Genomic DNA, 22989 nt, shown 5'->3' with positions numbered 1-22989 from the left:
CGCCGTCTTTGAAATCAGTTGTACTTTGATTCTCTCCCTCTTGCAATACAACCAGTGAAAAACCAGGCACGTTGGGTGCTGCAGTTCATCTCCGACATGGAAGAGCTGTTCCGTGTCACTAAGGATCCGTACTTCAACATCATCATCACGGACTACAGCAGCGATGACATGGATGTAGAGAAGGCTCTGAAAAGGTCTACCTTGCACAGGTGAGAGTACTGCTTGGTCACAAAAAACTGCTCGCATGCATATGCCTGCAAACAGAGCACATCTGCCAGTCTCTGTGTATTGACCAGCCGCAGCCTCCTGCAGCTGGAAACCCAAAGATGACATCCATCCAGACCTTGCACATATACATGCATATATTGTTGTTATAATGTACATACATGTATACTGCATATAATTGTGTTATAAAACTGTAAGGCAGTACCTATTGCAGTCATCCATCCAGATGCATCTCTTTTCTCCTGGCTTTTGTTCAAGTTTGCAAGAGAGGACAGAAAGCAAGTCTCACAGTTATGGGGCAGGGGGTGGACAGAGAAGACAAGAAAGCTGTGAGAAATAGGACAGAGAGTGTGGAGACCTCTGGGGACTCCACTTGCTGGAATACCTGTCTGGCTTACCCTATTCTGCCCTGAACCAGCCTTGGCTGGTCCTTTCCTTTACATGCCAGGTGTTCCCAGTAACAGGTCTAGTCCTAGGACAGAGCTGGACTAGAGCTGAAAAGACTTTTGCTAAGGACTGCCATGTCCTTGCTGCGTAAGTGGGAAGGTCCTCAGGGCACGCTGGGACCTGGAGCAGCGCTGAGCTTGCATGCTCACACAGGAAGGGCTTGCTTTCTCCTTGGGAGGGTGCACAGGGGCAAGGGGCAGCTCTGCAGCATGACACCCACGGTGTACAGCTGCTAGCGATGCTTTCTGTGCTCGCCAGCATGCACACACTGAACTTCTCTTTCCTGTCTGACCCCCAGCTATCGGTACTTGAAGCTGAAGGGGAATTTTGAGCGTTCTGCTGGGCTGCAGGCGGGGATAGACCTCGTGACGGTAAGCTCGGGGGACTTGGGGTGGACAGGAAGGTGGATAGTATGCGTCCGGTGCTACCTCTTTGCCTTTGCTACTGAACATGCTGGTTTTTAAGGAAGAGAATAGCCTTGCAGACCAGATCAAACGTAGATGTGTTTCCTGTCCCTTCAGAGTAAGAGTTTCACCCCTTACTCCAGGGAGCCTGTGGTCCATTTGGTTCTTGGCCCACCTGCTGGGACTATCAGACAGGAGGGAAATCAGCAGTAGCAGCTTTGTGATACTGGCTCTGCCAGGTCATAGTCATACTATTTCATGCCCATTGTTCAACAGCCAGTCAATGGCCGTTTTGCCAGCCCTTAGGATCTCAATTTCTGATCTAGCAACAAATGGCTCTTTAATTCACTCCCATATCTCTGTCTTCATGCCCCTCAAGAAAGATTTACTTAAAGTCAACCTATTTTTTCCCAACTGGTGTGGCTGGTTCCAGGACCCACATAGCATCGTTTTCCTGTGCGACCTCCACATCCACTTCCCAGCTGGAGTCATTGATTCAATCCGGAAGCACTGCGTGGAAGGCAAGATGGCCTTCGCACCCATGGTCATGAGGCTGCACTGCGGCATGTCCCCACAGTGGCCTGATGGTAAGAGGGAGTGGAGCCTCTTTGGCTCAGACCTCGCGGAATGGGGAAAGAAGGAGGGTGCCTACCACCTCTAGATTTGTTCCTCTGGTGCTATCAAGGTCTGGAGCTTAAGGTACTTCCAGGGCCACTAGGTGAGAGTGCTTTAGACATAGGATGGGGTTTAACAGTGTCAGGTACCTGGAATTTGAGATCAAAGAGCCAACAGAGCCCTTTATATGACATTTCTCCTGGTCGTCTCCTAGGGCTTTCTGTGGATTTGAGGACCTTGGAAAACCCCTCCTTTACTCCTTTCTGTCCGTTTCTCTCTTTTCTTAGGGGGCACAGCCTGTCCTGAGGAGAGCTGGTAGCCCAGGGGTGAGGGACACCAAGCTAAGTCAGGGGGAGGAAAGTGGCATAGATCATCTGAGCGCAGGATTTCCTTTAGACAGAGGTGGCCATCCTGAGCCATCCAGGCACAGGGACAGCCCTGTGAAGCTGGGACAGTCCAGGTACATTAGGTGCTATGCTGCCAGACAAGAGATGTGAGAGGCTCTGCTAACAAGTTCATAGGACAGCCCATGCTGTCTGTCCGCAAGCCTTTCTCACTTCCCAAAGCTTTAATACAGTTGGCTCTGCCTTGGTGCTGAGTTGACTCTCTGGTCTCAACATTGTGCTAAAAGTAGCTTGAGTCTCACTCCAGCAGCCCTGCTGGAGTCATCAATGGTTCAAAGCACCAACATACCTGTGCCTCTTTTGTGCTGTCCTCAGGCTACTGGGAGGTGAATGGGTTTGGCCTTCTGGGCATATACAAGTCTGACCTGGACAAGATTGGAGGCATGAACACAAAAGAGTTTCGGGACCGCTGGGGAGGAGAGGACTGGGAACTCCTGGACAGGTAAACATCCATTGTCATCATTCATGCGCTCAGGAGGTGAAACCCATTAGATCCTGGAGGAACCATGACCAGGGGGGTGGGGATCTGAGGAGATTGAGGTGACTAATGCCACCATAAGCTTGGTCAGTGAGGGAGAGTCTTTCAGTGTGTCCTGACCTCAAACCTAGTAGGTGAGTGGACCCAAAATACGCTACTACAGCCACTGATAAAAGAAGAGAGGAGCCGTTTCCCGGTGCCTTCCAGCCACACTGCTGGTTGGCCATGGGCAGATCAGGCACTGGTGATCGTGAAGACTTTGTCCTCTTCAAGCAGAGCAGTGCACAGTGGGTCCAGTTTGGGTCCCTCAGACTTCCTATACTATGCATAGCAAATTCCCAGAAGAGCAACTGTCAGAGAGACATTTAAAGATCACAAGGTACAGTTACAATTTCTGAGAAGTTTATGATGAGGGATCTCTGCTGTACAAATTATAGGCCTCTGGGTTTGTAGTTCTAGGTTTTGGGGCCTCTCCTGACTTTTATGTCAGATAACTGCAGAAAAGCCTAGCATCCTGAGCAATCCCATGTTGCCAGCTGTCTTTTCTCCTAGCCTGGTGTGTGCAGCCCGCTCCCAACCAGTCCTGCTCTCAGGGGTGCATAAATACTCAGCAAGTGTCATTAGATGCCTGCTTATGGATATGAGATACCTCTGAGCTATTCAGGACTCTTCAATTTGATTGCAGTCTCTTGACAACAGGGTGACTTAAAAGAGATTCCCTGGGGCTGACCCCCCAGTGTCTTTGTGATCAAGTTTTCCCTAAATTTAACCTTCTCCTTTATGCCAGGATCTTGCAGGCCGGGCTGGAAGTGGAGCGTCTCTCCCTGAGAAACTTTTTCCACTGGTTTCACTCAAAGCGGGGCATGTGGAACCGGCGCCAGCTGAAGACACTGTAGCCTTCAACCCCAAAGCTGCCTGGCAGCACCGTCCACCGTCTCGTCTCGACATGCACTTTATCAAGGCACACAGCCGAGCGCACAAACTCTTCCTCTGCCTCCAGAGCCTTCCGATGGGATGGCACAGCTGAGGAAGGGACGATCGGGCTAGAGGAGCGGGAGGTCCTCTTGTGAGTCGTTGCATCCAGGACGTAGGATCCGTGTCTTGCTGGGAAGGCGTGTGGGGGAGATGTCGCCAAGTGAAGGACTCGTATTTCCTGCCGTGCAGTCTGGCGGGTGGTACAGTGGGAGAGGTGCCATATTCCCCGTTGAGTCTTGCGTGGTGCAAACCAAACAAACACAAATCCCAGCTAAGTCCAGAATGGCTTATTACAGTAATGCAGCTTCTCTTTCAATACTTGAAGGAAAAAAAAAAAAAAAAAAAAAAAACAACCCTCCCCATTTCCCCTTCTTCCCCATCTCTCCAGTATCCATGCTTTTGGACAGGGGACCAAAGTAAGTTCTCTGAACTGTATCGTGTCCACGTGCCCATGTGCTGACCCAAGGAAATCTGGATGTGGAGGAGCTGATAGGCACTTTAGGCTGCTGGTGCTTAGACGTTTCTCTTTGCTTTTCATTTTAGTCATTATGAAACACTGTGCTCATATTCAGCAAATTATGGGCCATGGATGGAGATGCAAGTACACTTCCCTTATGAGAGCCACGTTTGCCTGCAGCTGGGCGAGGTGGCAGGGGTTGATGTTACAACTCCACCTAAATTATTTATCCACTGCCTGAGGATAGTGGAGGGGTTATGCAGAGAAGCTGGGAGGGCATCTCAGGAGGAACTTTGCAGCCTTATCTGACAGACGTGTGTTTGTCCTAACGATATCAGGGAAACCCTAGCAGGGAAGAAGTGGCAATATTTTATTAGTTGAAATATTGTAATTTTATCAGAAAAAGAGGAGACAGTATTCTGCTCTCTAAATTCTGTACATTTATGCAGCATCTAAAGGTTAATTTAATAAGTTATGGCCTCACAGTTATGTCTTGTCATAGTTTGACTTCTATGTAAAGAGCGGAGTTCTTGGTTGAAGAACCGGCACAGCTGTTGGTGCTTCATCTCTGGAACAGCCCTGCGAGCTCTGGCCCGGTATGGAGGAGGTGGCCTTAGGCCTTGCCACTTGCACTGGGTGCAAAGAACAGTGAGGACAGAAGAGGGTTGAGTGAATAAAAGGATGGGCAGACCCATGCCGGCATTGATGCAAGAACTGTGGAAAGAGCCCCTGTCCACAGCCGTCCTGATGCTAGAGGGAATTCTCAGCCCCTAAAACTTCAATTAATGCAAGGCAAGATTTTTTACTCCTGTAACCATTTTACAGGACTATAGAAACCCAGAAATCCCAGCACAGTCAGTGCTCTGCACTAGAGCTTCGGTGTCCCCATACCATGCTGAAAAGGCCGCTACTGGTCTCAAGCTTCAGGGGAGAGTATGACAGGATGCTGCTCATGGCACCCAGCTCTGTGGGGAGTTGTTGAGAAGTGAGTAATGGAGGTATGCAGGATGCAAGCAATGCTGACATGGTACTAGAATTGTTTGCTTTTTACGTTGATGGAATGGATGCCAATTAAGAATAGGCATTCATTTATTATTAATACTGTGGTGCTTGACAAGTCCACCAAGTTCCACTGTTGCAGTAGAAAACTGAACATGCAAGTTCTGGCACGTGAGATAGAAATCTTGTCAAATCATCTGCTTGCCTCAGTCTGGGTTTTGTGACTGATGGAGTCAGAAAAAGTCAACCAGATTTCAGAAGGTTTCGCTGTGCAGTGTGCAGCTATGGTGAGAGGTACACGAGAGATGGCTGTGTCTCTGAGCCTTTGTCAGAATGCAGACACTGAATATCTTAGAAGGGGCAGCCTTAGCCTTCTGCCCAAGCCAGAGTAGTCTTTTTATTGAGGGAAAGTATTTTCCCCGTGTAGAGAGTAAGAAATGAAACACTGCCGTTGGGGCAAGAGGGAAGAAGCTGGCAACAGTCAACACTATTATTTTTTTTTTAATGTATTACAGGAGTTTAGGAGGCCAGAGCCCTGTGATGCAATGTTGCAATAAGTCCTGTTTCTGCCTGGAATGTGCAGTGTCAGTTGTGCTCTCGGTGCATGTCGGAGCCTGTGCTTCACTCAAACACAGGCACAACCCCGCGAGTGTGCAGGTGAGCTGCTCTCCAGGCTCCGGGACTGCACCTCCGCAGCCTGTCCGGGCTGGCTCTGTCACGCAATCCCTGTGGAATGGGGAGAGGCTGGCAGGGAGGGTGAGCGCTGGGACGCAGCAAGGTGTTAGCAGGACCCAGCTGTTTGGCCCCATCAAGCAGAGAACGACTTGATGCCCATTTTGCAGATGGGGAGCTGACGGATTCAGTGTCATGCACAGGGAGGAAGGGTTATTTGTACTGTGTGCTTTCACATCTGGCTTAGATGTGGTCTGCAGCACCTAAAGTTAGCAGCTGGTGTTCATCTGCAGACACTGGCAAGAATTGGGTGCATCCAGAAGGCAACTCACTTGGCTTAAATGATACCCCTCTTCCTCACCAGAGAGGACAGTCAGCAAAGAGTGGACTAGGAATTAGGGTGCAGCCCTCACTCCAGCACTGCCAGCAGAATTTGAGGATTTCACCCCCATGCTTTGGCTGTGACTTGTGCTCCGTCCTTCATGCCTTGTAACCCAGGCCTGTGGCAAGCAGAACTGTTTACCTCATGAAGACTCCTTGGTGGAGATGTAAGGAGTTAGTGGGTTTCAGTCCAGTTTCCTGATGGCCAGTATCCCCACTGTCAAAGTTGCCATCACTAACGTTCTTCCCTTTCTAGCACAGTGGGGATTCTTAGTTGGTATTTAAGCATTGTGGTAGTAAATGTGATTAATACTAATTGGCACTAGTTGGCAGCCTCCATGGAGGAGCTTGGAGAGAGCCCATGGGGACAAAAGCTGTCTTCCAGCCCACATGCTCAGAGACTGCTGCAGGTTGTAGGGAGAGAAGGGGCTACATGCTCCCCAGCTCGCCGGCCAGCAGCAAATCTTGCAGGAGCGGCATCAGGCTTTGCTCTGAGGCTGCTGCCCCTTTTCCAAAACAACCTGCAGTTTTTTTCCCCAGAGTCATGAAGTGGGGAGAGCAGGGAGCACAGCAGGAGCAGGTAGTCCCGCAGCCATGCAGTGAAAAGATGTGGCCATCCAGAACGGTGGCCAGGCCACCAAACTGATTGGCAGTCAGTTTGCCCTGTCACTAGTGTTGCACAGCATGCACTGCCGCTGCGAGGAGGGCTCGTCTTTGGGTCTGGCACAACTCCCAGAAAGCAAGAAGGAACCTGGCTTCACCACGGCTGGGAAGCTGACTCCCCCTGACAGTCGATCTCATTTCTGCCACCAGGATCTTTTTAGGAAGCTGCGCCTGAGTTTGTGGTGAAGTTTGCCCCGAGTTTCTAGCCCTCATGTACATCCTGGCTGTGTCCTGCCTCGATGGCAGGAGGAAATCAGTTGCATGGGATTTCCCGTGCATCAGGCAGGCAGGCAGGAGGGAGCTGCTCCGGTAGCTCTGGCTGGGGACAGCTGGGGAGATGATGGGCTGTGCTGCGGAAGAGACCTTCCCTGGGGCAGGATGTGGCCAGGCTGGGGACCCTGGGCCCCCAAGCGCAGGGTACACAGCAAGGTGGCTCTGCCCACAAATGCCGACTCTGTCTTCATGACTCTGAATTGTGGACCTGAGGCTTTTTTTGCAGGTCAGCGAAGGGAACAAAGAAGGGCTGGCTTTTATTCTGAGAGAAATGTATTGTGTGAAAACGATAATGTGACTTGTTTTGTCATTGTCTTTAATGTTTGCCTGGTATGAACATCTCGCCTCTTCTCATTGCCTATAAATGTCTGAAGTTGATTGTTTTTTAGACATCGATGCCTTGTGTTAAAAATCTGAATTGTACCTTTGAATTATCTGCCTTAAAGTGGCTCTGTGCCTTCAAGACGATTCCTGGGCCACCTCTCTGTTAGAGCTGGGGGATATACTGATTCTCCCCCACGTTTTATAAATACATCATCTTCCTACAAGAGCTCAGTTCTGTCCGTGTGTTACTCACACCTGCGTCGCCATGCAGCAGGGTTTAGAAACCAGGTGTTGCTCCTCTGGCTTCATATAACCAAAGGCTTAGGCAATACCAGAGAGACAGGTCACTATGCCCAAGCCAGCAAGAGCTCTGCAGCAAGAGGTGGGTGGGAGATGCAGGCAGCAAGGTTAGCCGGGAGTGAGACCTGTTTTGGTCCCCTCTAGGGCTGTAGAAAGTGGGATGGCAACAAAACAGTTTTTCTCCTGTCTTCCTGGGTTTATCATGTGAAACAAGGTAGAAACATTGGACAAATACACGTCCCAGCAAAGCACAAGTGCGATGTGATCATAGAGAGAAAATGCAGAGAACGAGGTGGTCCCTCGCACAGGCAGGGGGCAATTCCTGGAGAAGACCGCAGGTGAGAGCCTAGACCTGAGCTCGGTACTTGGCGCAGCCTACACAAATGGGAGGTCAGCTCTTTTCACGGCAACTGCTTGTTTAGATTCAAATTTGGCCCCTTTTCGCTTCAGCTGTGTCTCCTTTGAGTATAAAAAGCTTGGCAGGAATGGGAGTCAGACACAGAGAGGGAAAAAGGCAGCCAAGGTTGCTAATGAGTCTGATTCCATTATAATGAGAAATGAGTATTAAAGGTGACGGCGGAAAAGCATTCCAGCACGCTGCCAGTCTTCTGCTCGCCTGGGCTGGGTGACGGGAAGCCCTCTCTGCTCGGGCAGGCCTCGTGCACTGCTGTACCTGACGTGGCAGCTTTCTGAGATGGTGATGTTGAAGTTAGGATCTGGTAATGAAATTCCCCTCACTGCTTCTTTCCCAGATGAACCTTTCCTTTTTTTTCTCTCTTTACATTCAGTCATCAATGGTAATTGCTTTGCCTCCTGCTCTGTGAAGCAGTGAGTCACAGGATTTGGGATCTGCACATGGGATGCATAATTTTTTACCTTTTCATGAACCCAGCCAGCCAGCGGTGGCTGAAAGCTCTTAGCTGGTGGTTTTGCATTGGCTAGAACTAGTTTTGCTGCCTCTACAGTGAAGCCTTTTTCTAGAGGAGAGCAGGATAACAGAGGCTTCCCAGAAACGTTCACCCCTGTTTGCTGTCGGTCTCAGCAGAGACAGAGGACCGAGATAAGCAGCAAACTCAGTGTGGCTCCAGACCTGCCATCCCCCAGACAAAGTGAAGGACGAGACTTTAGCCGCTTCACCAAACAGATTCCAGACGGTGCTCAGCTTTGCTGATTTAAATTCTGGTAAATAAATAACTGGCATTTTCCACCCTACTCTTTCTTTGCAACTTTCCTTCAGCTGCAAAAAAGCCACTGTCATTTGCAGGTACTAGCTGGTGCTGGCCCGTAGCAGCCTTTGTGGGCAAGATCATTCACACCCTCTCCAGAAAAAATCACCACCTGTGACTTAAACAGAAATGTAGTTCTGTAAAGTCAAATGTAGACTACAAATGAAATCTGCCCGTATCTGGTTTTTTTTAAGTGTCAGACACTCCTGGTAGCTCCTGAAGACCAATATGTGGACATTTTTGTGACATTTCTTTCTCAGTGGTGGCAAGAGTATGCAAAATGAAAAATCCATATTGAACTCTGATTCTGCTGTACAATGAAAAAATCATTTAATAATCAGAAAAGCATGTCATTATTTAAACAGGCTTACACCAGGCTATTAAAATATCAATTTTCTAACATGACTACAGAGTTACAAAATTTAGGATTGAAAATTTTTACTCTTTCAAAAAAAATCTGAAAAATCATTAATTCAAAGACTTTGTATAAGGAAACAAATTGTTCTAGTACAAGAGAATTCCCAGCATTGTAAATATAAAAATGATATATTTAAAAACATTTATGTTAGTGATAAGACCTTAAATGATAATGGTGATTTTTTTAATAAAGGGATACACTGTGCACCTGTCATTTCTCATTGTGGCAATAAGCCTAGAGTGTCTTCTTATGTATAATGTTTCTTCATTTTCTACTAATGTTGTCAGGCTATTCTGACATCATTCCTGATAGGTCCCTGGCAATGACATCAGACCATAATATCTATTTTCTGTCATTGTTAATTTTCCAGTGCTGGAAATATCTGATTGTTTTCTTAACTGCGTCACATTTAATTTTATTTTTAAACAACTAGGAAAACATTTGAACTGGTTTTAGCTATGTTGACGCACACACACTTTTCTATCCTCCCATGAGAACTTTTTTTTGAAGTTTGAGAAATCCATTCCAACATTTGGGAGGTAAACTATTAGATAGCATTGCTTTAAGTACAGCAACTTATGCTTGAGACAAAAAAGCTGGACTTTTCTTGTTTACTTAGCCTACAAAGTAAATCGTTCTGTCTTCTCTACAAAATGAGCCAATACTGAATATGTGAAGCAGGCAACTAAAATAAGAGATGAGATGTTCAGAACTGTGCTTTGAAATTGCGTACCTGCTGCCGTTCCTGCAGCTTTCTCTAGCAAAGTTTGCTCTAGCGTTGAAAGGCAATGTTTTCACGCCTTCAGAACTGCAAAAGCATTACGGTAAGGGGCCGGTATACCATGACACGCGCACACAGTTTTGAAAGTTAAACCCAATTCTCTGGATTCGTCAAAGGGCTTCTGCTGAGGTCGGTGAAAACACAGAGGAGTAGAGCTTTCCCCACCGGCCGCGCTGCTCAGATCCTGCAGGGAAGACCAGGAACACCAGTAAGGTCGCAGCAGGCTCCTCCGCACTGCACAGGCAGAGAGGAGCAGTCATGGCGTACCGGGTCACTCGGCGCCACGGCCACCCCTATGGGTGTGAGGTGCTGCTCTTCAGCGCTCGCACCCTTCTGGATCCCAAGCCAGCAGTGTTTTTATAGAGGCTTTTGGCCTTCCCTCATCATATCATGCGTCGTATCAAGCTTTCTTGCTGGCTATTGCCCAAGTATATTACATTTAAACTATGTTTACATGTTGCAGGTCATGTAAGCAAGAGATGTGAACTTCGCTTCTTGACCTAAAGCACTTTTGACCTGAGAACATGTCATTCCCTCATTGACCTGTCATGGGAACCCAAGCATTTGGTTGGACTCTTACTCACAAGACTCTCTCTTGAAAATGAGAGTCAGATTCTTAAAACAGCCCCTGCCAAACCACACTGGCTGTTGTGAAGAGCTCTTTCACCCCTGCCTCGCCAGCACCTTCCTTTTCTTCTGCTCAGATTAACGCTGCCATCTTTGGATACCTACCAGAACACACCTAGTTTTCTTTCCCAAATTTAGCTCCCATCCACAACTGCTATCCATTTCTAGTGTGAGGTCCACTGCTTGCTGCTGATAAATCCCAGCAGTTGGGATGTTTGGTCTTCTTGCTTTAAAGACCAAGCAAGGAGAAACCCTCCTCCTCCTCTGAGGGAATTTGTTCAGTGGCCCCAGATGACAACAACATGCCTCTGGAAAGGCTTTGTTAATTTGTGCAGCTTTGCCTTCTCCTTCTCCACCTTGCAATGATGTTTTCTGAGACTGAGAGCCCTTCCAGGGGCTGGCAGTGATGGGAACTCACCCCTTTCTTACCTGAATCTATTTGCCCCATGACTTAATAAGGTCGAAAATTCCTGGTAGGGTAGAGGCCAGTCTTCTGCACCCCAAAGGCTGTGATGAAGATGTTGAGGATGACTGTGATGAAGATGAGAGCTGTGGCAGCATTGTTGAGTATATTCAGGCGGGGTTGCTTTGCAACATCATTCAGGTTCAAACGAGCTGTGCGATACAATGCAAAAAGAAGGGAGGTTTGTAGCTTGACTCCAAGTCCCCTAGCCCCTGCAAGCCTTCCCTGCCTGGCAAATGTCCATGGTGCCCCTGGGCACTGTGGCCACAAAGCTGGGGGAATAGTCCCAGGAACTTCACAGGGGCCACAGCCCTAGGATGACATAGGAAGATGGAGCAGAAGAAAAACATCTTTTTTTTTATGTCATATCTTTGTTTTGCCATGGAGGTGCCATGGCCCTCCAACGGGCCAAGCCTAAATAGCCAAATTACTGCTGCATGCTAGCCAGGCATGTGCCATGTGACCCCCCCCACTGCATGGCCATGAGACATGGCAAAGGAAGGCTGGGTGACATGGGGGACAAGGTCAGCAACGTTGTACTTGGGTTGGGAGGCCAGTTCCTCCTTGGTTGGGAGGCCAGTTCCTCCTAGACACCCAGATCTCACGTATGTGCTGACACAGCTATCAACCCCCTCCTCTCCCCCAGACCAAGAGGTATCTGGGTACATGAATGGGATCAGCCCTAGCTGATGGGCATTGATCAGTTCAGACACGGGAACGCCCCGGTTATTGGGGCTGTCTGGCCAATAAGCCATGCAAACAGCAACCTTGTGGCTCCCTGCCCGCAGTTGTGCTCCCCTGTCCCCCTTCTCCTCAGAGCTGGCTCCAGCCACCATGGCTGCCACCGGGAAAGGCTGTGCCATGTGGGGCAGGGGGAGGAACACATCACAGGATTTTCTGTAGCCTGTGATCCCATGTCCCACATAAAAAACCACTTAGGATATACAGGAAAAGACAGCGTTCTGCAGACTTTTAATACCGGGCATGTGTTGGAGGCTGAAATATAGCAACTGCTGTATCAGGTGGAGCACTGGGCAAGCCTGTCTGAAATGCTGGTGTTAACATACTGTCTGTATGGCACTAGGAGAACTGTGGGATTGGTTAAATGTGAGGTTAATTGTTCTGTTAGGCCACAGCTTGAGTGAGGTGATAGACACAGCTAAAATGTGGTATCTGCAGGAGCTGCGTTGAAGGGGCACGTTACAGGGTGGGCAGCAAGAGGCCTGAAACCCAGCTCCTCTCCCTACAGCAGGGATTCAGCAGTGGGGAAGTGAAGGAAGAGTAGTGCTCAGAGCTGTTGTGCAAGAGAAAAAACCAACCCACTCCCCACTTTGAAAAGCAGTAACACAGACCTCCCCACCACCTGCGTCAAGCTGCCTTCAACCCTCCTGCAGCCCTGTTTGGAGCCAGGGGAAACGGTTCAGGGGAAGAAGCTTCTCCCTCCCACCCCCATGCCAGCCAAGCCATGGGGTGCCCTACCACAGCAGCACCCTGTGAGGGTGCACGTGCCTTGGCGTCCACCTTACCGGTGATGATGAGGAGAATCCCAATCATCACCTGGAAGAAGAGGGAGATGCTGATGAGCACGATGAGGGTGGCGTAGTACTGGAAGGAAGGCCCCTGCTCCAGCACCGCTTTGAGCTGCGTGACGTTCGCCATGAACAGCGCCACGTCCAGCATGCTCTCTGCCACGCTCTTCTTCGTTGCATAGTGGTTGATGTTCATTGGCCCGTTAATCCGGAGCTGAGGATTCACACCCTGGGGAGACAGGAGAAACCACATGAACTGGTACAATTGCTAAGCCAACAGACCCATCCATGTCGAACAGACTGCTGCCTCCCCATGGGGTTTAACTAGAAAGCCTGGGAAAGAGTCAAAGTTGCATGTGTTAAACATGTTGAGAGCGCCCAGTTTCCCCTCACAGTCACCTCGAGATATTAATAGGCACAAGATACTTGTGGTGATCAAGAGCTCAGCAAGGTTAGAAAAATACTGGGTATTCTTGTGGAAAACAAGCTTGTCCAGAGTTACAATAATGTAGATTACCCAGAGCCAGGGATTTTGCAAGGAATATTAAATTCTCTTCCTTCAGGGCACAGACAAGCCTCAAACTTACAGGGGATTAGAGAGAGATCTTCTCTTTGGGTCGGGTGTTCAAAGGACTCTCAGTGGCTGGGCTGTATATCTCCTCGGAACAATTTTTGCTGGCTACTGTCTTAGACAAGATGCTAGAGCAGATGGGACAATCCACATTTTTGTTTCTGAAACCAGGGGCACTATTTCTTCAAAACGTCAGGCACTAAAATGCACCAAGACAAAGGGTGGGATCCATCACACCTAGCTTCAACTAATCATTCAGGCACATTTTTTGTCAGTGGAAAGAAACCGGTATTTACAAGGGATAAACCACCTGGTTGCCCTTAACCTAATTACAAGCTGTGGGTCGTTTGGCTGCTTTTAGCCATCCAGCTTTTCTCTATCTTTCTTGTTAAGTGAGTTCCCCCGTTACCTGTCTTGGCCCAAATGATGAAAAAAAAAAAAAAGATAGAAAAGGGGACGATAGTTCACCCAGAGTGTCATCAGCTGGTAATAAACCACCAGCAAAGGCAACAATTACAAAAGATTTGGATATATCTGCAGCAAGCTATGATCTTCTTTGCTAGAAAGAAACAAAACCAACACTTCCACGTAGCAGACAGTCTTCAGTTCTGGGTAATCAGCCTCCTGTCAGCTGTAGTGAAGACTGGCAATCTTGCCGTCAGCGCTGTCTGATGGATAACCCTTTAAATCTGGAGATAAGGGCTAGGTGTGGGCCTGAGGTGACCTCTTTTGCTCAGAGTGGTGGAAGAGATTTCTCTGGGTGCATACTGGAGGTAGGACTGCGCCTACATCAAATGGTAGAGTCCTACTTTGGTCCTTTTGTACCAGATAAAGTACAAAATGTAATCTTTCCTCTATGCTCTGGGCCTGACGCTAGGGAAGGGTTATGGCTAGTGATTCATGCTGCTGTCTCTGGTCTCTCTGTGCACCCTTGGGCAAGAGTGGCTTTCTCTGGCTAGGGTGGGAGTGTGAGCAAAGCCAGTGATTCTGGGAGAGCGCTATATGTGGTTGTGTGTCTGATACTGAAATAGGGGCTGAATTTTGGAAGGGGGTTGTGGCCTGTGCCAGTGATCACCGTCACGTGAGAAAGATGTGTAGTAAAAAGCAGGCAGGAAGGACTATGTCCAGTTTGAACTATTGGTGAACTGTGATCCCTAAGAAGGGGCTGGCTTGGGGTAAGAAAGTGCTTTTGGGGATTTTTTTTTTTTTTTTTTGATAGCTTAAAGCATGTAATTCTTGTGGTTTCTAACAGTAAAGTTACTGTGGTTAAGAGGCTCCTTTGCAAAGCCTGTATTTCTTGCTGTGGAAGGTAGAAGTTAAAAGATACTGGAAGGAGATAAAAGTAGAAGTCTAGAGAGCCAGTAAGGACTCTAAGGCAGTGTGTAGGGGTTCAGGACTTCTTAAACATTACTGTCTGGTGTCTGGGGCAGAATAGAGGTATCTCGCATCTCAGGGAAATGAGGCCAGCAAAAGGTCTGATCCTGGGAACACGTCTTAAAAACCCAGATTTAGCTACTGCCCCCTCTCAGCTGGCTTAAAAGCTCATGGTCCTGTTGCAACACAGTGGTACCCATACCAAGTGGTGCAAAACTTGAGATTTGACCCCTTTCATGTGTTTTCTTCTTTGTTCCTGAAGAGTCAGCCCTCCTCCCTGCAGCATCACAAGGCTGGGCATTGATAGTTTATCTTTGCATAATGCTGAGTTAAGGGTGTGAGAACAAGGATGCTGTACAAATAAGACAGAGCTTTTGTTAAATGAGTGACTGGTACAAGGAGGCTGAGACATCTGTTCCCAGTTGTTTATGTGGAGAGAAATAAAGCAAGTCAGGAGCTCTTGTTGAACGAAAACATATCCTCCTTTTGACCTGCCCCCATGCTCCTTTACCTGGAGTGTGAAATGGGGCAGACTTGCAATGTACTGAGCTCTGTGTCCCAGATGATCAGGCAATGAAAATAGACAGCTTTCACATGGGCTTTTCTCGTGTGGATGAGTGCAATGGCGTGTTCCCCTGTCTGGGACATGATACCACAGTCAGGGACAGCCACCGCCCTCTGATGCGGAGTCACTGGATCTGGGAAACCCTTGCACTGAGCAATGAAAAACTGTGAGTCCTGTTTCAAAGTTCTGTCAGCCCAGGCTTAGTAGATCCACAAAGGTGGCCAAAAGGTTAGTGGATGATGAAAGCTGCGCACCAGGCTTTCACTTAGGCAGCTAAACAATCAACCAGTTTGCCAGAGTCCTTATGATGTCTCCAGCTCCTCTATGGATTTGGCCCTTACAAAGTATTCTGCCTAGTCCAGCAGCTACAAATGCAAGCCTGGAGTCTCAAATAACGAGAGGCTTAAACAAACCAGGAGTCTTCAGAGACCTGGCATTTCAATTAATGCAGGAGGGTGGTTTTGCTTGGGATGCCTGGTGCCGTAGCTGTCACCAGCTAACCACTGCATCTGTGGGGTATGAATGCATGGCTGTGACTGTCTTTTTGAGCTGCCACGATGCATGCACAGCTTTTCAAAATGGGACCATTTCTGCTTTTGCTTTGTCTTAAAGTTCAGTTCTTTCAGTCCTATAAACTGCTGCGGCTCAGGAGCTGATTCACAAGCAACTGAGGTTTCCCTGCAGCAGGATTGCCCAGACAGCTGTGGGGGGTTACATGGGATCACTGGGGGGATTAAATGATTCCCTTTTGGCAAATGGAGCCCTGTCAAGTCACAGGAAATACCTGAAGGCTCATCGAAGTGATTTATGTCATCAGGCTAGAGCTGGTGTCTTTCTAGTCACTTTGAAAGTGTTCCCCTTCTGAGAGTGGTGATCGCTGCCTTTTCTTCTCCGTATTGCGTCAAAGAGGAAATTGCAAATATGGATCTGGCAGTCAGACACCAAGTTCATCTTGCAAGCGTTGGTGCAGAGCCAGCATGTCTGCTAGAAAATAGCACCTACCAGTATGCAGCACTTTCCCAAGATGGGGATGTATCATTGTTGCCCGCTTTTTAAGGGTAGGGGAAATTAGGACTTGGAAAAAGTACAGCCCAGTCACACAACTGGTGCTGGAGCTCGGCTCCTATGTCCCATTTCCGGATGTTTTGGCTTTCCATATGAGACAGACTCTTTCCCTGCAAAGACTCTGCTGGCTTCAGTCTGACCTCAGGCAAATCCCCTTTCTGCTTCCTTTTGTGTAAACGTGGCGCAGCGATACAGATCACTACAGGGGCTGAGTGAGGCGCCCATCTATGTTTTATAAGTCAGAGGCTTTATTCTTACTCAAAGCACATGCAACACAAATATTTAACTCTCACTTCTATTGTTATTTTTAAATTTTCGTAGTAATTCTTATAGAAAGAAGGATGAATATCACCTCAAGCGTGGGATTTTTTTTTTCTTTTTAAACTTGATCTCTGGTTTTGCTGTAGGGAGCTGGCAGGTCCCAGGGCCTGTGAAACCTGGCTCTGGCACCAGAGGGCGTGCTGAGCTCCACAGCTCACTGAAGCTACCTGAAAAATTTCCACTGAAATTAATTTTCAAGGGAAATTCTTTGCTTTTCATTATGCATTCATTTTTACAAGAAATAGCTACTTTCTTCTGGAAACTTTTGGAGGGGGGTTCATCTAAATATTTCTTTCCAAAGCTTGCAGATTTGGGGCGAAGGGAGCACAGAGCTTTCTTAAAGCTACTTGGACAATTTCTACAAAACCTACTGTTTCTCTTGTCATATTTTTCAGGGCAGAAAAAAAAAAAATTACAGAGCAGATCGAATTGCAAATCTGTGTGCTTTGTGGGTTTTGTGACCCTATCCCCAGGGGAGAATAGCCTGAAAGAGACAGTGGGACAGCATGAGGCTCACAAGTATGAGAATGATAATCCTCTTCATGGGAGCGCTCTGGCAGAGGGGGATGTCTGAGGAGAAACTGTATTATTGGCTGTTAGTTCCAAGGGAAATGCTGGAGCATGCGAAAGAAAACAGAGACATGAATGCAGGCCATGCACTCGGAGGGGTAGGTGCAGAGACGCCTGCCACGGGGATCCCGGCCGATAAACAGCCAGCTGCACACAGGCGAGCACACGCAGGCACGCACACACGCAGCATCAGGCACCAGGGAGAATCCAGGGTATTTTTCCACAGTATTTGCCAGCTGGCAGCTTTAGAAGTACTTTGTAAACATCAGTTGATGAAGGTTAAAGCACACAGAGAGTCATCATCTTGCAAGGTAGGACAGGAGCACAGTTCCCTTTCTACGGGCAGAAAGTGGAGAGGTTAAAGGCCCCGCTCTCAATACTTCTACTTTTAAGTGCACAGGTTTTAGCTACTCTACTTTTCCAGAGAAGCTCGCTCCCTGCAGCTCCTGACCACTTCACTTGGGATGAAGGGAGCCAATTCTAATATTTTTGGCCTAGATGCCATGCCTAGGCACAGACAGCGTCAGTGGCAGCACCGGGAACAGCGGCGATTACCAGACGTCTGCCCACCCAGCGGGTCGGACTTCCCTCGCAGGGCTGTACGTGTCAGCCTGCAGGCGAGGAAGCAGGTTTGTGCACAGCCACACGTGTGCAAGAGAAGAGGCACGCAGGGAACGCTTTGGTCAGTACCAACTATACTGCGAACTCTGTGAGGTAAAAGCTGTTTTTCTCCAGTTTGGCACAACAGCAAGCAACTTGGCTGCGTTCCACAAATCAAAGTAATAGTAAACCTCATCATGGATGCTGCAGGCAAAAGAAAAACTGAGTGTTCAGGGCCAGTCCCCCTCTTCGGCCTCTGTGGAGGCTGTCAGCTAGTGCAGTTGTGCTTAGGTTTTTTTCCTTTTAATATAGCCATCTGTTCTCCTCGCTAGGGGTCCTGTTCAGAGCCAAATGACTGTGTTGCCTTCAATTCATATTGGATAAATCCCAGAAAATAAATCAGGGATGCTTTCCTGGTATCTCAGGCTCTCCCCATGTATGGGACTGGTTCTGCTGGAGATCTTTCTCTGAGGTGTTCCTCCACTTCTGTGACAGGTCACTGCTCAGTGTAACAGAGGGCTCACTGACACCAACTGTTTGGGTGAGAGCTCTCCAACCAAAAAGTAACTTCCAGGAGCTGAGACCCACTGCCTCTTCAGAAGTGAAAGCCTAGGCAAATGGCAGGCACAGATCCTGTGTGCTTGCTAAGCACTGTTCATATTCTCTAGTCTCACCAAACTCCCACTCTCCATTTGCTTTATCCACCTCCTGTGTCTCATCTCACACCCACAAGCAAACTTGGTGAGCTCTCTTGGGCAGAGATGTCACCATGGTACAGCACTTAGGACCTTCATCCTTGAGCTAAGGGGTGCCGAAGTAGGACACTGCTACCACTAAAGGGATGAAAGTGCAGTTGGGTGAGACTGCCAGCAGAGCCTCTCAGATTTACCCAGCTGAAAGGCTGGCCTCATATTCTCACTACAACTTCCTGAAGTAAGGCCATGCAAGAGCAGGAGGCTAACAGCCAAACCTAACACCACGTAGAGCTGAAGGGTTGGAAGTGGGTAGGGAAGCTGGGCAGTCCCTGGCTGTGGCTGGCAGGGGGAGCAGAGCAGAGGAGAGGAGCGGGCATGAGTCATGAGGTAGCAGAGCCCCACGAGAGCTGGGGCACCTCTCCATGCCCTTGCCCTCTAGCTGACATGGCAGTCTGTTCTGCTTCCCAGCTGGCTGTGACACTCGCAGCCTGCAGAGACCTGCTTGTCGCATCAAGCATGCATGCTCTGCTCTCTATTTCTCCCTTTCCATGCTTCTTCTCATCTCTTATTCATCCTGCAGACACTCTCTGCCCCCGTCTGCATCTTCTGTTCAGCTCCTCCTTTCTCCTTTCATCCTCTTCCTCTATTCTCTCCTTCTCTGTTCTTTTATCACCCTGCGCCTTTCACCTTGTCGGTCTTTCACACTTTTTCCTGCTATCGAGCTCCTCCTCCTTCATGCATCCCCTTCCTTGGGTTGCTGTCTCCTCTTTCTCCCCCCTCTTTTCCCCCTTTGGCACTCTGCGCTGCTGTATGGCGAGTTTCTTGAATCCGTTCACTCTCTGACGCCACTCGGCTTCCTATGCTACAGGGCAACATAAATTATGTATCGCTCAAATAGCTGTCTTACCAAATCTATATTAAACTCCCTCGTTAAGTGTATTTATGATACTGAATTGAAGGGATCCAGGAATCGACTGGCAGGCTGCAGGGCTGAGCTGGAATAGAAGATAATTTTTCTTTTCCAGGTAGCTGGGATGAGGACGAGGCGGGAAGGGCGGTGACACTGGTGGAGGAGCCTCCATCCATAGCTCAGAAGCAGTTAGTGGGTTTGGGGGCTCAAGAACTGCTTGGCACCAGCAATTACAATGTGCTGATGCATGATCTCTGATTGTTGAACAGAAGTGATTGGGTGTGTATGTGTGGTGGGGGGGACGGCTCTTTGAATGTATGGAATTGGGAGTGCACTCAAAAGGATTAGTGGGAACAATTATTTCCAAAGCCAGGATATAGAAGCTGGAGCCTATTCAAGTCACTAGTGTTTAGCACACAGAGCAGTTTTATCCCAGTGTTTTGGGGGAGGGGGGGGAAAAAAGCAAGGGAAGACTAAAAACATCTTTACAAGAAAAAATTAAAAGTAGGTTAGCAGAGAAAATGAGTTTATAAAAAATGGAAGAGCAGCCGGGAGGCACAACAGTAACTACTGCATTGTGCTTACAAAGCTAAACACGTTAAGAAGAATAAATCCCCAAGCTGGATGGCTTATGGCCCAAAATATTAAGAAAAGCTGGGCCTGATCACAGGCTGCTGCCAGATCCAAAGAGCAAATGTGTTCATATAAATCATTTTAATACAAAACATTCCTAAAGCAAGGTCCTAAATTTGAACTTCTTCCAAGTCTAAGGGTGTTTGCATCCAATGCTGAGGGGTCAGGTTGACTTCTAAAACTGAGGGAACATAGTAACAGCCATACTGGATCAGACCAAGGGTTCTACTCCCCTCTGACTGCGGTTTGTAGCAGATGTGTAGGGTAAAAAAAAAAAAGTCTTAGAATGGGACAAGCATATAGCAACAGTCCCGTGTGCTCTGTTCACCCAGTGACCTGCAACTCTGTATACAGAACCACCCCAGCCCTGGTCTGATGTTGCTTTTCACGTGAGGAAGCCTAAGGTTAATTTGTCATTTGCTGTGTGGCTTAGGGCGTCCTACTTGCTCTCCCTGGATCTTAGTTTCCCCATCTGTAAAATAATGAGAATGCTTACATAGGTGATATCTAGGGAGAGAGATGGCTAAGATCTGCCGTAGAAGTGCTATACGTGCCTGTGGACTGAATTCATCACACAGGTAAGCCACTGAAGCTGATGAAATTAGGTATGTGATTTTCTTATTCTCAGGGGGCTTTACATCTTGCAGTGTTTCCCAGATAAATCTCACTCTAAGGCACTGGAGTTCAGGTTCATTTGCAGATTTTGACACGTATGTGCCTCTGGTCACCCTCTGAGTGCTCGGGGCTCTCCACGGAAAGGAAGCTGTGAGAGTCTGGGTGGAAAGAGGGGAGAACACAACTGAGGGTTTCAACAGAGGCAGAGCTGATGAAATCACATCCATAAACAGTGGAACTCAGGGGGTTTGGTCCCTCTATTATTTATAAGGTCTTTCATCCACAAAGCATTTTTTCCCAGTTTCATGTGTACCAACACTCACAATGTCTTTGTCCTGCGGGTCAGTGTCTGTCTCCTATTGCAGTGCTCACCAGCATCTCACCTGGGTACATAGTATTCTCTTTCTTCAAAACCTGCCAGGCTTAGCTTCCTTCTCTGCCAGGAAATTGAACCAATCTCTGGATCTAAAAAGGCTGAATCTGCTGATTTTATTCAGAACTGGCACACTCTGAGTTGTGTCAGTTTGCAGCTGAGCATCTGGCCTCATGCCATCAGGAGAGGTGAAAAAAAAAAAGTGCTGTTGCTGATCTAGACTTTCGTAACCCCCTTAATCCCAATTGTTTATATGTTTTCTTATCATGGCTGGCCAAACTAGGTATTGAATACAGAAACTAGCGAGGTAGTAACTGGGGTTACAGGGGCAGATACTTGTAGTCAGCAACGGACTTCAGGGTAAGGAAGTCTGCAGAGTGGCGTCTCAGGTCTGTGCTAGGCTGCTTGGGAACGTCACGCTTAGAAACAACATCAGCTGTCGCTAGAAAGATTTTAAACACATTAGGAGTGCTCTAACAAATGGCTGTTGCATTTTAACATGAGAAAATGCAAAGTGATGCGTGGCTATGGCTGTTCAGATTCAATTAGTGTTATCGCCCTTCCATTAAGCTCTGGCTTGTGGGGCTGCCTCTTGCTTGGGAGCCTGCTGTGCCGAGGAAGGCTGCTACTGCCTCACCAGGGCTGGGGCGATGGGTAACCTGGAGAGGATGCAAGGTGCCATGCTTGAAAGGAGCACGGCTGTGTTCTCAGCAGTGTGTGTGGGAGCACCTCTGAGTACCGCTGAGCACATCCATGGCGTCTCTCCGAGCCTGGCTGAAGAACTGTCGTGTTTGTTTGCTGTGGGTTTAGTATTGCTTTGTGTGGGATGAATACATTAGCATTTCTGCTTGTGGTTTGGTTATTGTCTGACTGAGGCTATTGCTCCTGTTCTTGGACTGATTATGGCAAGTCATTTAGCTACACTTTAGAGGGTTTCACTGCTGCTGTGTCTAAAATGGACAAGAATGGGACTGTGTGGGTAAAGGCACTTCTAGGAGTTGGAGAGGTCTGAGCTTGGATCTAAGCTGTTGCGTAATTTCTGTCTTGGATTCTTGGTAAAAATGGGGATAAAACTATTTCAGTTCTTATATGTTAAGAGCTTTCCAGCACAAGAAAATGCCTCCTTTTTTGTGTGCGTACAGTAACTAGCACAATGGAGCTCTGGTCTCAGTCAGAGCCTCTTATCCTAACTCTCCTAGAGATAAAAAGGTAGAAGGTTCCTCAAAGTTTAACTGGATTTTAATAGGATGGATTGTTAGCTTGTGCAGAGCATTTACACATGTAACTATTACCCATGTTGTAATAAATGAACCAGCTGAGGAGCCAAAATGCATGATCACAGATCAGTGAAGGATGGCAGAGTACAGAATGAGACCAGTGTCCTGCCTTTGAGTTTCTTGCTTTCACTACAAAGCTTCACCTACCTGACAGCAGTTACAGATGGCTACCAGCAATTAGAAGTACTATTTTTTCACAACAAGATATGAACATAGCTGATTTCTAAAGTACCCAATATGGGATATTTCTTTCCCCTACACTTGCTACATCAGCTCTTCAAGGTGTATATTCACGCTCCTTAATTGAGTATGGATTCATTGGCTTTAATTTCATTTCTCCTTTGAGTGGCAAAACATTAAGCAATTGTTTCGGCATGCATTGCTTCAAAAAGGGTCAGTATGAAGCAAGACTGAATCAAGAAGGTACTTGAAACAAATTCCCACCAGGGAAGGCAGCTAATTTTCACCTGTATCCTATGGACCATTGGAGTTGTCTGCTGCTTAGGCATCCTCAAAAGGCAGCTAAGAAAAGTGAGCTCATATATGTAAGACACCTCTTGAACATATAAGTGATATCTCTGAAATGGTCTGCCACTCTGCTGGGAAACAGTTACAAGTTCAGAGTTTTAAAGCAATGGAAAACACCCAGTGAAGTGCCTTAGAGAAGCCTAGAGGTATTCCCTTTTAAGCAGCTAAGGTTAATCTTTTGCTGCTCTGAAGCTTGTGAGCAGGTAAGGTGCTGAATACAATGGCTCTTTG

General features: G+C 47.8%; 2 protein-coding genes across 2 annotated transcripts in view; one reads left to right on the top strand and one right to left on the bottom strand.

Annotated features, from left to right (window-relative positions):
- B4GALNT3 (beta-1,4-N-acetyl-galactosaminyltransferase 3) overlaps positions 1–7543 on the top strand; it is a 74161-nt gene extending 66618 nt beyond the window's left edge. The window contains exons 17-21 of the mRNA XM_009288392.1: positions 56–209; positions 971–1043; positions 1510–1663; positions 2411–2537; positions 3361–7543. Of these exons, the coding sequence (XP_009286667.1) occupies positions 56–209; positions 971–1043; positions 1510–1663; positions 2411–2537; positions 3361–3469 (617 nt within the window). The 3' untranslated portion in view covers positions 3470–7543. The remainder of the gene's footprint in view (positions 1–55; positions 210–970; positions 1044–1509; positions 1664–2410; positions 2538–3360) is intronic.
- A 2670-nt stretch (positions 7544–10213) lies between these two features.
- The window catches only part of LOC103906412 (ninjurin-2), a 48510-nt gene continuing 35734 nt past the window's right edge, over positions 10214–22989 (bottom strand). Inside the window, 3 exon segments of the mRNA XM_009288315.2 lie at positions 10214–10226; positions 11099–11284; positions 12659–12890. Coding sequence (XP_009286590.1) covers positions 11121–11284; positions 12659–12890 — 396 coding nt within the window. The 3' untranslated portion in view covers positions 10214–10226; positions 11099–11120.

Source organism: Aptenodytes forsteri, unplaced genomic scaffold (assembly GCF_000699145.1).
Source record: "Aptenodytes forsteri isolate BGI_AS27 unplaced genomic scaffold, ASM69914v1 Scaffold56, whole genome shotgun sequence".
Taxonomy (NCBI): Eukaryota; Metazoa; Chordata; class Aves; order Sphenisciformes; family Spheniscidae; genus Aptenodytes; species Aptenodytes forsteri.
This window is presented reverse-complemented; position numbering and strand designations above follow the sequence as displayed.